This window comes from Echinops telfairi, unplaced genomic scaffold (genome assembly GCF_000313985.2).
Source record: "Echinops telfairi isolate 266 unplaced genomic scaffold, ASM31398v2 ScPeMD7_7421;HRSCAF=8459, whole genome shotgun sequence".
NCBI classification, from domain to species: domain Eukaryota; kingdom Metazoa; phylum Chordata; class Mammalia; order Afrosoricida; family Tenrecidae; genus Echinops; species Echinops telfairi.
The window spans coordinates 11,312,298-11,329,348 of record NW_022111321.1 but is presented as its reverse complement, the minus strand read 5'-3'; the positions used below and the strand labels follow the sequence as shown (position 1 = coordinate 11,329,348).

General features: G+C 37.1%; 1 protein-coding gene across 4 annotated transcripts in view; it reads right to left on the bottom strand.

Annotated features, from left to right (window-relative positions):
• The window catches only part of CEP126 (centrosomal protein 126), an 81,388-nt gene that overhangs the window by 18,489 nt on the left and 45,848 nt on the right, over positions 1–17,051 (bottom strand). For all 4 annotated transcript variants that reach the window (XM_004709064.2, XM_045297795.1, XM_045297794.1 and 1 more), the window contains 2 exons: positions 14,045–16,175; positions 2,266–2,378 (listed from right to left, as the gene is read on the bottom strand). In XM_004709064.2, coding sequence (XP_004709121.2) covers positions 2,266–2,378; positions 14,045–16,175 — 2,244 coding nt within the window. The remainder of the gene's footprint in view (positions 1–2,265; positions 2,379–14,044; positions 16,176–17,051) is intronic.

Sequence of the window (17,051 nt, the reverse complement as noted above, 5' to 3'; positions counted from 1 at the left end):
GAGGTGAGCAATGTTGCTATGTATCATGCCTGACTGTATTATTGTATTATCTCTCATGCTATCAATGACTTTAATATAATACTTATATATCTCAACCGTACAATTGTGCATTACTGAACCCAGAAGTAGTATTACTGAATTCGTAGAGAGTATCAATGGGTGGGGGCTGGCCCCTCACCCTCCTCAGCACCATAATTTTTATTTAATACTACACAGACCTAGAAAAACAAAGAAAGGGGTTCATGGGCATTTAAATTTTACTTTGTTCATCTTCTTTACTACAATGTCTACATAGTACTTTAAAGTTTAAAACATATTAATAAAAACATGAAAAAATAAAAGTTAAAAATTCATTCTTTGATGATTTTGAGATATTTGATGGGAATATGGAAGTTAAAAAGGATGACCTTAAAAGACATTATTTAAAAAAAGGCATTATTGTATTTGTAATTAATTAAAAATAAAAATCTGCACACATGGACCAATAAGCAATGAATAAGCATCATGATAAAGAGACAAAATATTGAAGTTCATGGAAGCAGCATTCAAGAAGTCAAATGACATCCTATATTGGGCAAATCTGCTGCTGCTGCAGCAAAAAAAAAAACCCTTAAAGTATTAAAAAGCAAAGATGTCACTTGGAGGACTAACCTGACCCAAGCCATGGTATTTCATGGTACATTGCATGTCAAAGCTGGACAATGCATAATGCACATCAAAGAAGAATAGATGCATTTGAATTATGGTGTTGGAGAACAATATTGCCTATACCAAGGACTGTTAGAAAAATCAACAAATGTCTTTGAAGAAGTACAGCTGGAATTCTCCTTAGAAGCAAGGATGCTGAGAAGTGAGCAAAGTCTCATGAACTTTGGGCATGTTATCAGGAGGGACTAGTCCCTGGAGAAGAACAGAGAGAAAGAAGAAGACCTACAGTGAATTGGACTGATGCAGTGGCTGCAATTATGGGCTCGACTTTGACAAGTATTGTGAAGACAGTACAAGACCAGGCAATGTTTCATTCTGTTGTACATAGGGTTGCTATGAACTGACTTGATGTCACCTAACAAAAATTAAGTATTATGTCTGTTATTAAGTAATAAGAATATACTAGAAATGTAAAAATATATTAATAATGGGACAAATTTTAGTTGCATAAATAATGTGTATATAACTAAGTGCCTGGTCATGATTACTTTAGTTAGAAATTAGACTGTTGTATTAACAATTTTACCCATATAAAATTAAATATTTCTTAAATTTAAATATTACCTCTCAACATGGAATACTAAATTCTACATAAGCCATTCCATTCCAATTCTATTTAAGAAGTTTCAAAAGTGACATCTGAAGTAGAATCTTCAAGTGAAATTGCTATTTACTCATCCTCCTATTCTCTAATATTCTAAATTCAATTCTAGGATCAAGTTAGACCTCTACAAAATCAGTATGAAATAATTAGCTTGGAGCACAGAGGTTCTAGAACTCCTTCCCAAATATCTCTGAACGAGATTTCTAGTCAAGCTGTGTAGACTGTTACACCAAGAATTGTCTCATAGAACCACCTTCGCTGGTCTTCTTTTATTATGTTCATGGCTTTTATTGAAGATATTTCATATTGCCACATGACATTTCTTATTAGCTGTTGTTAAACACTATTATTAGAGACATTTTCCATTGTGAATTTCAGATTCCCCTATATAAGGTCTAAAAGGGAATATTCTTTTAAAATAATGTACCCCAAACAATATCATTATTAATAGTTCTTGAAATTATATCAAATCATTCTATGGCTTGGTCTTTCTGGAAGCTTAAGTCCACTCATGATTCAATAACGTGGGACTAGATTAGTCTTTATGACTAGCATACTTGTTTGGTATATCCATGGTTCTAATCTAGTCATTTCTTAAACACATATTTTTAAATATAAATTTATATAACCTTGTTGAATTTTATTGTAAATGACCTCAATTTTTGCAGAAAGAGTTGATTCTAATAAATAAAACATAATAATTGTGATTCCTTAAAATTGGTTCAACACCTTCAGATAGTCTAATTAGAATACATTTCAAAAGTTTAATAAAATAAGCTTGTAGTACAGAGATTCTAGAACTGTTTCACAAGTGGCTTTGATAACATTTATATACTTTACAATAAAGGCATTATGTGGTATATACTTTATGACAAAGGCATTATGTTAAGAACATTCATTCCTCCAAGCAATTTTTAAACTACTGAATAGAATTTTACTAACATTGTACTTACATGGATTTGTTCACTGTACTTGTGTCCCAGGAATCCAGAATTTTGTCTCTTAAGCTCTAAAAGACCTTTCTGCTTATTTTCAACAATTTGTTTTCTCCTTGGAACAGTAGAATCTTAAAGAAATACCAGCACAATGTCAAAATTTATGCAAGGTGAGTGGCTCATATATATTTACTATAGAGTTCCAAATGATCTTCAGACCTCAAGAAAACGCCATGCATCAATCATTCAGCCAACAAATATTAAGCTACTCTTACATGCACTGTTTGGCACATTACAATGATGTGTTAAACAAAGACCTGGCTTCTCGATTGATAGTTTAGAGCACACATGTGCTGTTGGAATACCTCGAGGATATGTAAGATAACCTATTGTGCAGGAAGGAAGTGTTAGAATTCTAATTTATGCTTACTCTACAAATTAAAAATTATACTTTATTCATGTAATATATGGCATGCAAAATTGATGGGCATATTGCATGTAGTAAGCAAAGCAGAAGTTTCATAGTGTAAAAGGTTCGTTGTAGAATCATCATTTGTTTGTATTTTCCAGCTTCCTGCCATGCACTAAAATGTATGAGTGCCCGGGGGAGTGGACTTAGGGTATCTTGTTGTTTCTGAAAGGTGGCATAATAGTTTACTCATGGGGCAGCTAACCACAAGGTCAGCAGTTTGAACCCATTAGGCGCTCTGTGAATGAAAGATGAAGCTTTCTGCCCCGACAAAGATTTACAGCCTCAGATACCCCCAAAGGCAGTTCTATTCTGTCCTATAGGGCTGCTATGAGTCGGAATCGACTCAATGGTAGTGAGTTTGGTTTGGTCCTGTCAATGTACTGCTCCAAATGTTTTTGAATGATCTTCAGGGAAATTTTGATAATATTGAGTTTGTTTGGGGTTTGGCAGTATCTTATTGAGTCCTCATAGAAAAAAAGACATTGCAGGGCTTTATTTGCATGTTTTATTATTTGAGGTGCATGGTGGGTACTGGGATGATGATTATAATGTTATTCTATGCTTAATATATAACTTTGTAATTGAAACATATTTTGCCAAATTATAGAGCAAAGATACTATTAATGCAGACACAGAAAAAAGGCAATAACATGGCCAACATCTCTTATTCTCATTGCTAACTGTATAGTGTCCCAACTTGTCTGTCAGTTTGTCATGCTGTGGTGGCTTGCATGTTGCTGTGATGCTGGAAGCTATGCCTATTTCAGAGAACTTCCAGACAAAGAAGAGACTAGGAAGAAGGAAGAGGTGATTCACTTCCGAAGGATTAACTACTATAAACCCGAAATAGCAGCAGGACACTGTCAGATAAGTGAGTGCTAGAAGATGAGCCCCTAAGGTTGGAAGACACTCAAAATTCGACTAAGGAAGGGTTGCCACCTCAAAGTAGAGTGGATCTTAACAATGGAGATGCAGCAAAGCCTTCAGGACCCTCATCTGCTGATGGAGTATGACTCAAAATGAGACAATCTGCACATATGTATTAATTGGAATGTGTGATGTACAAATTTGAATCTAGGAAAACGGTATATTGTCAAATATAGAATGGAACACACGGAGCTCCACATCATAGGCATTATTAAGCTGAAAATGAGTGGTAATGGCCATTTTGAATGGTGCAATTACATAGTTTACTGTACCAAAATGATAAATTCAAGAGGCATGGTGTTGCTTTCATCATCAATAAGAATGCTTCAGGATTCTATCTTGAAATACAATACTGTGTGTGATAGGGGAATATCTATAAGAACAAGGAAGATCTCTTCATAGAAGTATTAATCAAATTTACACATGGATCATAAAGCCAGTGATTAAGAATTGAAGAATTCTACAACTTCTTTAGCTTGAAATTGATCAAACATCAATCAAAATGTATTGGTAGTTACTGGTGATTGGAATTCAAAAGCCGGAAATAAAGAGGAAGGATAAGGTTTTGGAAAATATGGCCTTGGTGATAAAAATGGAGCTGGAGATCATATAGTAGAATTTTGAAGGACCAACAACATCTTCATTACGGATACTTTTTCCAACATCATAAGTGGTGACTATACACATGGATCCTTGCACATACGAAACACAGAAATCAAATTGAAAGCATCTGTGGGAAGAGACCATGGAGTAGCTCATATCGTTACCAAAACAAGGCCAGGGGCTAACTGTGGAACGGAGAGCCAATTGCTTATACTGAAGATCAGGCTGAAGCTAAAGAAACAATTTTAAAGTCAACAAGAGCCAAAATAACACCTTGATTATGACCCATCCAAATTTATAGGCCATGGTAAGAATAGATCTAATGGACTGACACAAATAATAAGCAAAAAGGTCATTAAAAAAAAAACAGGAAAGAAAAATCCAAGTGGATGTCAGAAGAGATTCTGAAGCTTGCTCTTGAACTAAGGTTGACAAAGAAAATGGAACAAATGATGAAAGAGCTGAACCAAACATTTCAGAAGACAGCTCAAGAAGACAAAGCAAAGCATTATAGTGACATGCACAAAGACTTGGAGTTAGAAAACCAAAAGGGAGGGGCTTTCTTATCATAGCTCCAGCTGAAAGACCTGAAGAAAAATTCAAACTTTGAATTGTAATATTCAAGGACTATGTGGACAAAATATTGAATGTTGCAGGGTGTCAAAAGAAGGAAAGAATATTCAGTCACTGCATCAAAAAGAACTGGTAGACACTCAACCATTTAAAGCGAAAGCATGTGTTCAAGAACTGATGGTATTAAACAGGGAATCCAGGGAAGATGAACCCCTCAGGCTCAGTGGTGAGAGTGGCGATCCCGGGAGGGTGGAGCGAAGGTGGGGTAGAAAGGGGGAATCGATTACAAGGATTTACATATAACCTCCTCACTGGGGGACAGACAACAGAAAGTAGGTGAGGGAGATGTCGGACAGTGTAAGATATGACAAAATAATAATTATAAATTATCAAGGGTTCATGAAGGGGTGGGGGGGGAAGGGGAAAAATGAGCTGATACGAAGGGCTTAAGTAGAAAGTAAATGGATATATGTATGGATTGTGATAAGCGTTGTACAAGCCCTCAATATAAAGATTTTAAAAAAACCTGATGGTATTAGAGGAGTAAGTCCTAACTGCACTAAAGACATTAGCAAAACACAAGGCTCTAGGACAGTGGTTCTTAACCTGTGGGTCGCGACCCCTTTAGGGTTGCCGATTCATAAGAGTGGCAAAATTACAGTTATGAAATATCAATGAAAATAATTTTATGGTTGGGGGGTTACCACAACAGGAACTGTATTAAAGGGTCATGGCATTAGGAAGGTTGAGAACCACTGCTCTAGGAATTGATGGAACACAGATGGGAATGTTTCAACAAATCTATGCAGTGCTGTAAACACTCATTAGTCTATGCTACTTGACCAACTGCCTGGAAGGGATCCATATTTATGCTCATTCCAAAGAAAGGTGACCCAACAGAATGTAATATTATTATATTACATGCATGTAATATCATTCATATCAAATGCAAGTAAAATTTTGCTGAAAATAATTTAAAAGGTTGAACTGTTGGAGAAACTGCCAGAAATTCAAGGTGACTTCAGAAGAGGATGTAAAATGAGGGTTATAATTGTTGATGTCAGATGGATTTTCCCGAAAGCAGAAAATAGCAGAAAGATGTTTTCCTGTGTTACGTTGGCTATGAAAAACATTCAACTCTGAAGCCTAACAAATTATGGTATGAGAATTCCAGAACACTTAATTGTCCTTATGTTGAACCAGTACATAGACCAAGAGACAGTTCTTTGGCCAGAATTAGGTTTAAAGTCAGGAAAGGTGTAATCTAACAACAGCATTATAGTGTTAAAATTCTTATGAGGAAGCTTGGATGAGGTGGAAAGGTAATTGGTAACAGTATGATAAAATAGATAAAAGAAAAATGTTGGAGTTGCCTTTCTGCTACTCCTACTTTATTGTTGATGTTAGCAATCAGACACAAGTGTAGAGAAACAGAGTTTGTCAAAAAGAGTAGAGAGGTGAAAATTAATAAGAGTTACATGAGGATATGGGAGGGTTTGGGTTCTAGACATAAATAGAGGAATCAGCCAGGAATATAGCAAAGAATACTTCATTCTTTGAATCTCACTGGAGGAAGTTGAGGATAAATGTTTCTGCACAGAGATTTTTTTTACAGAGATATTTTTATGGGAAAATAATAAGAAAAATACATTTTCATTTATTGTCTGAGCCCAAAGCTCATTGGAAACATTCAGAATCTTATTGAGTGGAAAATCTTTGCTTAATTTTCAGAATTGTTTGAACGGACCTTCCAACTCATCTATTTTGAATGTTTTTATTGATGCTGACAGAAAAAAACTGCCCGAAGGAAAATTTCCATAGACTATTTCTCCTGCCACACTATTGATCCTGACCTTGTGCTTCTGGTACAATTAATGAATTACTAACATTGGCACACTATTATCAGCTATAGTCCATAGTTTACACAGGGCCCACACTGTGTAGTGTACAGTCCCATGGATTTTGACATGCATAATGTGTCTACCATTAGAGTATCATATAGAATCGTTCCATCCCTTCTTCTTTAATCCATGACCTTTTCTTTCTTGTATTTTCTGAACAGTTTTATTGGCAGCTTGATCTTTTCAACTGTGTCTGTTATTTTGCCTTTGCCTGAATGTCCTAAGTTGGAACCATACAGTCTGCTGCTTTCCCAGATTGGCAGCATTCAGCTAGCAACATGCTTTTAAAGTTCTTCCATATTTCTTCGTAACTTGATTTTGAAACATTTCTTTTTATAACTCAATTGCATGGATAAACTATAAATGATGAATAATAAAGAATAAATTATGAAGAAACGTTTGCATGGAGGTTTTTCCATGGACATAAACTTTTGTCTCACTTGAGTCAATATCTAGGATAGAATTGCTGGATTTTCAGGTAAGCCTATGTTTAGCTTTATAAGAAACTGCAAGACTATCTTCCACAGTTGTGGTACCAATTCTACATTCCCCACAGCAGAGAGTGAGAGTTCTAGTTTCTCACATCCGTGTTGGCATTTTCAATTGTCAACAATGACCTCAGTCAGCTGCTCACCGAAAGTTTGGAGTTTTGAGTGTATTTGGAGGTGCCTCAGTAGAAAGGTCTGGTGATTTACTTCTCAATGATCAGCCAATGAAAACCTTAGAGAGGAGTTCTACTCTGGCAAACATGGACTTATTATGAGTTGGAATCAATTGATTCAAGTGCATGCTGCTTGGCTGGCTCTTCTTTTGTTGTTGTTGTTACATCTTCCCTTGTGTATACTAGATACAAAAGGGCAGAAAGTGGATGTATCTGTCTTCCTTATCTGAATGATAGGTGCAGTGTAAAAGACCTAGCTTTACTCAAACTTCGGTGGTCTGTGTCCTTGGCTGTATGAAATAATCCTTGGACTAAATGCCTTGGTGACTAGCTTCCAAACCACAACCAAAGTCATTGCCTTCGAGTCAATGCTGGCTCATAGCGACCCCTGAGGGTTTGGGGGGTTGAGGGGTGGTGACCATAAGGATCACAGCCCAGTGTGTAACCACTGTACCACCTGGGCTCCTTGTGAACTAGCTGCAGGAGATATGATTTAGGTATCACGCGGGACTGGCCAATAAAAGACTCAGAAAGCTTCCTGGGTGGTGAAGGGAGGGTGAGGTGTCTTCTCTTCTCTGAGACACGGCAGCTCCACATCAGAAAACGTCCTGCCTGTGCACCAATTCCTTATGATGATTCTGATTTATATCCGTTTACTATAATAAAACTGTTATAATACCTCCTGTGAGTTCTGAGTCATTCTAGAAAATTAACCCCAGAGTGGTGTCCTTTTAGCTTGTGAGCTCTGACCTAGTTTTGCAGTAGGGAGTGAGGGGCTAGAGAGTGCTGTGTGGTAGCTGGTGTCAGAAATGATAGAAAAGTAGGAAAGTGAGGAGACAGTGTACCTTATGGGAGTCAGCTTCATGCTGGCTCTCTTCCATGAAGTGATCATCATAGGAGGCCTGCCCTTGAAAACTTTGTTGCTAATTCTGCAGCAATACTTTTTAATCAGACTAGAGATTGATGTGGTAAGGCCAAAGAATACATTGGCTTTAGAGCGACATAGGTTCTTAGGTTCTTTAGGCCTATCTAGTATATATATATATATAAACACACACACACACACACACTTCAAAAAGATCATGTGAGCAAACTACTGTAAATACTTTAAACACCAAGGATTACTCTTTTGTCCCAATAGAAGCACGCGTCACTCGTTTATTCACCAACATTTACTCCTTTGCTCTGCTACTCTATTTTCTGGGTCTTTTTTTTCTTTCTCACATTCTATGTACCCAGGGTTACTAGCTTTGCAGGATGTTCATGCTGTTTCTAGAATTCTCTAGCAAAACTCGTTAGTATAGCGGTTCTCAACCTGTGGGTCATGACCCCTTTGGGGGGGTCGAATGACCCTTTCACAGGGGTTGCCCGATTCATAAGAGTAGCAAAGTTACAGTTATGAAGTAGCTGTATGAAGCTACAACAAAAATAATGTTATAGTTGGTGGTCACTACAACATGAGGAACTGTATTAAAGGGCTGAGGCATTAGGAAGGTGGGGAACCACTGCACTAGTAGAAACTTATATTCTCGAATCCTAAGACAGTCAACGATACCATTTCCTGACCTCTCAAGTAATTTCTTTCCATTCATTGATGACTTTGTTATCTGGTAAATAGTCTACCTTTCCATGTCATCTTTGCCATCATATTGGATTCTAATTCCTTTGGATGATCTATCCCAAACCCCAATCTCTCTAACCCTTTCTCATCTTGAATGGCTCTTTACACCATTCTAACTACCTCTCTACCCACCCTCTAGACTTTGTCAACATATATAACCACTTTTAAAAGCAGTCACTTAATTTGCTTCCTGATCTCAGGCTACACTTTCTTATTGTTCATTTGTCCAATGACTCCCACTATTCCCATTTCTTTTTTAATCTCATCAGGATCCATTAATTTCTCTGCTTTCTTATCTCAGTTCATCAGATTTCTATTCTCTACTCCTAATCCAGCTAAAATTTAAGGTCTCATCATTTTAGTAACTATTTTTGCCAAACCAGGAATTGATTACTCAATAAATAAGGTAAGCACGGGTTTATTTGTGCTTACTCATTAATCTATTGTGCACAAGTTCATCATAGCAAAGATGTGGTTAAAAAAAAGTGAAACTGACACGTGAAACTATTCACTAGACTATTAAATAAAACAGACACATGTATCCCTTGCCGAGTACTCTGATCCTGACAGGGATTGTAAATTTAAAGACACTTTGATTCTCTAGGAAGGTGCTGTGGGGTTAGATGACAGAATTTCTGATGTGATGAAAAAACATGAAATTGTTCACTGCAGATTAGTAAAAACACACAATGCTTACCTTGCTTATTGAGTAATCCACCCCTCTCAATATCCTAAACTACATTGTTTTGGTCTTTTTGTTACAATCATCAAGCAATCCTCCCACTCTCTGTAAAAAATTCAAATTACCCACTTTCTCTCTGGCTATCTTCACTCAGTGTGTCAGGAATATTTATTATAGAATGAATTGATAATCCCGTCTTCGATAACTGGTATTACCTTTTAAAAAAATCATTTTATTGGGGGCTTGTATACTCATCACAATCCGTACATCCATCATGTCAAGCACATTTGTACATTTGTTGTCATCATCATTCTCAAAACATTTTCATTCTACTTGAGCCCTTGGTATCAGCCCCTCTTTCCCCCCTCCCTCCCTCATGAACCCTTGATAATTTATAAATCATTATTTTTTCATGTCTTACACTGTCTGACATATCTCCTCATCCACTTTTCTGTTGTCCGTCCCCCAGGGAGGAGGTTATATGTAGACCCTTGTAATCAGTTCCCCCTTTTTACCCCACCTTCCCTCCACCCTCCCAGTATCACCTCTCTCACCACTGGTCCTAAAGGGATCATCTGTCCTGGATTTCCCGTGTTTCCAGTTCCTATCTGTACCAGTGCACATCCTCTGGTCTAGCCGGATTTGTAAGGTAGAATTGAGGTCATGATAGTGGGGGAGAGGAAGCATTTAAGAACTAAAGGAAAGTTGTATGTTTCATCAGGTATTACCTTCTTAATATTTTCTTTTCTACCCTGAACATATCATCTCTTTGGGAAGACCCTTTCCGAAAGGCTCAGACTGCATTAACAACTCTTTCTATATATTCTTACTGTTCCTACTGTTTTTTTTTTGTTGAAATATTTATCAGATTTGTAACTACTTATTTAAAATCTATCTTCTTTGCTAGATTATTGGGTTTATGTCCACTTTATTTCCATCTCTTAGCATGTACCATATAGGGATGCTCAGGAAACACTGTTGAAAGTATCTGGCATCTACAGAATAAAGATTTCTTCAAAATTGTTATTTATTTTAAAAGTTAATTTTATTACTAGGTGATGGTTTACAGAGATCAGTTTTCCATTCAGCAACTCACACACACTGTGCTCGTCTCATTGACTGCAACCCCACAGTGCAACATTTATTACCCTTCCTCCCTGTTTCCTGTTTTCATTCCTCCTTCTTTCTCAACCTTTCTGAACTTGTCCTTGAGTTCTTTTGATATCAAATGACTGGTGTGATTTTTCCATTTATAAACCTGCTTATTGTTTTGCTGAAAATGAAGTCATGGGAGGGAGTTCATTTCCAGACTGGAAGAGTAACTAAGGGCCATAGTCTTGTAAGCCTGGTCTCTTTAAAGGTCTACAAATCCAGTTTTAATTACAGAGGAAATATGAGAAGGCTTCAAAAAGTTTGTGGAAAATTCCATCATTTTGTAATTCCTTTTTTCCACGAACTTTTTGAAGCCACTTCACATATTTAAATGTTAGCACAAAATGAGAAATTGTACAATGAATCAACTATAACTCAGGATTAGCAAAAGGTTCACTTGACATGTTTTGAAAAATTTAAATGACTGAACATACCAAGTGTGTAATATGAGATTTCCTGAATAATCATTGTATTAAGAGCTATTCCTCATTTTTTTCTGGCGAGTCAAATTCGATTAATAGGGAGTCTACAGATCAGAGTGGACCTGCCCAATAGGATTTCAAAGGTTGTAAATTTTCTGAAGCAGAACACCACATCTTTCTATCACAGAGTGGCTGGTGGGTTTGAACCATGGAACTACTGATTAACAGCAGAGCGCTTTAACCATGGTGCTACTAAGGGTTCTTATTAAAAGACATACATCTATTTTAATAAATTTTTCTTTAAAAATGACTAAAAGTGGTAAATTTATGCCATTTTCCTTTTATTTTGAATACAAAGACCCTAATGAGAACTACTTGCTTTGATTAAATGCCAGGAAAATATTGGCTTCTCCAGATAAAGAATGTACTTTCTATTCTTTCATGAATATATAATTTTAATATTCTTCCTGGAATCTACTGGTTTGTTTTTGGTTTGGTTATGCTTAAACGATTAGTTTCATATATATATATTTGTCAGCTCTGAGTATGCTATATCTTGGCTTAATAACTATGTTCACTATATGGTTGTCCTAGAAAAAGGGCAGGACTTGTTGTCATAGCAATTCTAGTAAAAATATAAATTCTGTTATTTACTAGTTCTGGGTCTATTCTTTACAAAATGGGTTTTAAAAAAATGTGTTTCTCAGAGTTGCTGTGAGGCTTAAATGAGACAATAAGTTTAAAGCCAGGAACTCAAAAAAAGGTAATCACAGTATTTTATTTTAGATGATGTAATCTGCATGATTCATCCCAGGGTGCCCGGGAAGGCATGCCTGACGCTCCTTTTCCAAAAGGTCAAAGCCTCGAAAGTCTATGAACCTGGGACCTCCTTGAGGGGAAATTGCAGCAATTGTAACAACAAAAATATCTCTCTAACACCCTTATTTTTAGAGAAATATGTGAAAGCTGAAATTCTACTGCAATATGGCTAAATAAAATGAAATTTTAGTGAAATACTTGAAAAAATTATAATGCTAAAATTTTTCTGATTTTTTTTTTTAGTCATTGTATTAGTTTTCTTTCTATTAATGTGACTTGTGTCCATTCACTTCCAGAAAGGTTTGGATACCTGTTAAGTACCAAGCACGATTAGGCCCTGGAGATCCAGTGATGTATTAAAAAACATTTTTTTCGTCTTCATGTGCTCATGATCTAATTGAAGAAGATTTTGACCATTTTAAATGTACGTTTTCACTATATCTTCTTAACATTTGATCAGTAATTTGCTCATTAAAAAAAGCTGCTTTTCTGATCCCCACTCCCAATCCTATCTATTTCTCAATATTTGTTAGCTTATAGGACAATTAATTCTACTGGCGGGAACACTTTCAGACTTCCAGTACACTCCCTTAGCAGAAGAAGGGAACTTCATGAGGAGTCAGGCAGCTAGTAATCTGAAAGGCACTCTACAGATAATTACATTTAAAAAATTAAAGCCATGGTATATTTTCACGTGCTTTCCAATGTGCATAAAATACCCCCTTTTGGAAAGGGGATGGTAGGGTCAGACATCTATTATTCGCTTACAAGAATTCAATTTACCTCAAGAAACATTTAAAGAAAATGAATAGACTGTATGTAACCATATTCTACATGTGACCTCCTCCCTGGGGGATGGACAACAGAAAAGGGGGTGAAGTGCAAGAAATGACAAAATAATAATGATTTATAAATTATCAAGGGTTCATGAGGGAGGGGGGAGTGGGGAGGAGGGGGAAAAATGAGGAGCTGACATTAAGGGCTCAAGTAGAAAGCAAATGTTTTGAGAATGATGAGGGAAACAAATGTACAAATGTGCTTGACACAATGGATGTATGTATGGACTGTGATAAGAAATGTACAAGCCCCCAATAAAATGATTAAAAAAAAGAGAAAGTTTAAGCCATAATTTTCTGTGATAACCTTAACATCAATGTTGATGATGATAGTGGGGTCACAGAACAACAACATAGGACAAGAATCAAACCCTACTCCTTATCTCCCCTTTTTAAAACTGACAAGAAAAGCCTTGAGATAGTCTCTTCAAAACTTTAGGTACCAGACAGAATAAATCACAACTTTAAGGGAGCTAAATTATTTCACTAAGGATAAGGCACACATGACGCTAATTCTGTAAGGATAAGGCACACATGGCACTAATTGTGCCAATCTGGCCGATAAACACGTGGGGTTAATTGAAAGGTGGAGAGATAAATGGCTCGGTGAGCCTCGCCTTTCTAGTTCACAGGTCTCTTGCTTTCTGATGGTTGGACCAGGGTGCAGCTACCTTAGCCAGTTCCCTGCTTTAGCTTGCATGGCTCACTTCCTGCAAGATATCCCTGAGAAGCCATATGGACCTACCCAGATGCAGCCCTGGGTGCTGGAGCAGCTGTGTGGAGACCCCTGCCAGTGCTGAGATGCTTACACTCATTGATTTGGCTTTCCTCCTGTAGTTGGTATAATTGTGTCTATTTTGTGAGATGGAGGAGGACTTTGTGGATTGGTGTTGGACACATGGATTAATGAGTTAATGTTGGACTTGTGGGCTTGGGCAGCACTGGGTCGGGATGTTTTCTTGATGTGCACTTAACCTTTATATAAAACTCTAATACATGAGTTTTTGTGGATTCATTTCTCTAAAGTACCCAGACTAACACACAGTGCCATATTGCAGCAGGGGAAATTTCACATGCATTTTAAAAGTTGTACTGCTCATCTACAAAAATAAATGAACTCACTCTTACCAGCAGTCCTCTCATTTTGACCCAGAATATTATGTCCTCTCTTCCATAGGGGAACAGATTCTTCTCCCGTAGTTTTAAGGGTTTTAAAACTCTTATGCTTGCTTTCTTCAAACACAGGACATCTTTGGGTGCAATATGATTTCCCATCTTGATGAGCTACCATCTGAATGCTACTTGAGTGATTTATTTTTGCTAGCGTTTGGCACTCAGACCCACAAGGAGAAGGCAGAAGGGGAATCACAGTGACTTTGTTAGAACAAGCATCTGAGAGGGGAGGACTACTGCCTCGAGTCCACGGATTGAAACGATGTTCCACTGGATGTACATATTTTGAATTGAAACAATTATGTGCAACATTTTGAGAATTTTCAGGCATTACTGACTGACACTGAGAGATTTTTACATTTTTACCACTCCTAATATTGGTGGTGGGTTTAGGAGGAGGGTGAGGTACCATTAGTTTCCCCTGAGTTTGTATAAATGACTTGGCTTTGCTTGCAGAATGTGGTTGAACAACTGTGCCTCTCCGGTTTGTGTATAAGCCTGATTGGACTTTAGCAGATCTTGTTCTTCTACTCACATCTGCACCATCTTTCTGGGGCTTTGCAACATTCTGAATTGTGGAATCACCACTATGGGCAAGGGGTTTACTCTCCTCTTTTTTTGAGGCTAGCCAGGCTTGCTTAGCAAAGTTACAACCCGAAGGCACAAGAACACAGTTTGAAGGCACATGGTCTGCTTCAGATCCTCCTAAAGTAACATTTTCAGTGACAGAATTGTCCGTGGGCCTTTTTCTATCCAAGACATTTACAGCAGAAGAAGGAACACCAGTTATATTGCCGGCAACACCGCTTTTCATTTGGGTGTACAACTGTTGACCCCACTGCTCAGGTGCTCTTGTTCCACGGGAATGATTCTCTTCAGCATTATTTGCCATATTGTCAGCGTCATCAAACCACCTCAGTCTTTTAATCGTTTTTTGAATATCTGCCCCTTTCCCCTTTTCTTTTCTTAGTTCAATACTATCCCTGATAGCTGCTGCTTTTTGATATCCAAACCTACAGTCTTGATTCATCATTAGTGCCTCAAAATAATGATGGTCATATTTAGATTCTTTCTTTAAAATACTTTTCAGAAAACTTACACCATTTCTGTCATGTATGTTGTACTTCATTTTCTTCTGAAAACTAACTGTGTCATTAGACATTACAGTAGACAATGTTTCAGTTGTTTTCTGTGTTTTATTTTTTGAATCAGGGTTGTGTGGCATGTAGGCAGCTTGAATATCATCTATAAATAAAGGCAATTCTTCCTTGTTGTTGTTAAAATGGTGCATATTTTCATTTTTTATATCTTTCAAGTCATCTAACTTGTCAGAACACTGCACTGGGTCAATTTCTCTTATGTGTACCCTGTCCTTTGGTAAAGGTCTAGCTGACTGTGCAGTTGGAGGCAAAACTAAAGGTGTCGCCACTGGCACATATGAAGTATGAACAGAAGTAGCTGAATTTTGTTGAGTTAATTCAGAATATTTCTCTTGGTCCAAAAATGTAGCAACTTCTCGGGCTGGAGAATCTGGTCTGGCCCAGGATTTATTGAATTTTAAGTTTGGGCTTTCAGTAACAAATGGGCTCTCCATTTTGAATGTTCCAGAAGAGGAGCCAGTGCTAGCTTCAGAAGTCTTTCCATTTTTCTTATTGTGTGCAAAGAAGCGTGGGCTGTGTACAAAGGCGACTGGGTTGTTAGCAGTGTTTGCAGTTCTTTCCACAGCGCTACTCAGAATAGGTGTGTTTTCTCCTGCACTGTTAGGACATTCACCAGAAGGTAGGGCATTAGGTTTATTAAACATGTCTGAGAACGATGTTACAGTCTGTGTATTGGGGTCATCTAAATTTATAAGCCAATTATTTATATGCTGAGTTTTAGAGAAGGATAGTTTGTCTTCATCAAAGCAGCTTAGATTAGTTGATTGCAGATTTGTTGATCCGAGGGAGATGGAATCCTGCCGGCCTGATGTGGAATGGTCCTTACTAAGAGTTAAATATATTTGTTCACGCTCTCCAGCTTCAAGACTGTCCATACTTGAAAGACTTTCAGAATTGGCTATCTGGTTAACTTCATCACAAAATTTCTGGGGGGAAAAGAAAAGAACATTGTTTTATAATTTACACATATTTAAATGCTAAAATTAATGATTCAATACACCACGCTGAGCCCAATTTTCCTTAGCATATAAATCATAGTAGTATGATTATAAATTTGTAACCACTTAGCATTTAGAACAATAGGATATAAACTATCTCTATCCCTAGAATAGAAAAATGATGAGTTAACAGACTTAAATAAATTCCTAAAGTAAGTTCCAATTATTCTAACCAGTTGATACTGTCAGTTAAGTGTTTAACTCCTAACCACTAGGTCAAGGGTTCAAACCCACCAGTCAATCCATGGGAGAAAGATGCAGCTATCTGCTCCCATAAAGATTTACAGCTTGGGAAACCCAACATATATGCTTGCTATGAGTCAGAATTGACTCAATGTCAGTGGGTTGCAAAAATTCCACTTATAGCATGCAGTTTCTTGAAGGTCTCTTAAGAAGAGAAGACCAAATTCTGATAATAGTTGTTTACAAAATGTATTTTCCCCCCTGAAATTTTCCCTGTTCTTAATTTTGAGCCCTTAAAATCTCTACAACCTTAATGTGAGCTTCCTATTGATTAGGAATTCATTAAAAAAAAACACCCAACAACATTAAAAACATTAAAAAAAAGGTTAACCTCCTTGTCTATAGAAGGGGTTCTCAAATTTAACTACATATTATACTACCATTAAAAAATACTGTGAAGGTAAACAAGGGGCCATCTAGCTCAGAAGCAACAAAGCCCACATGGAAGAAGCATACCAGCCTGTGTGATCACAAGGTGCCGAAGGGATCAGTTATCAGGCATCAAAGAACAAAAAATCATATCATTGTGTGCTCACCTCCATGATACCATTGCTGAAGACA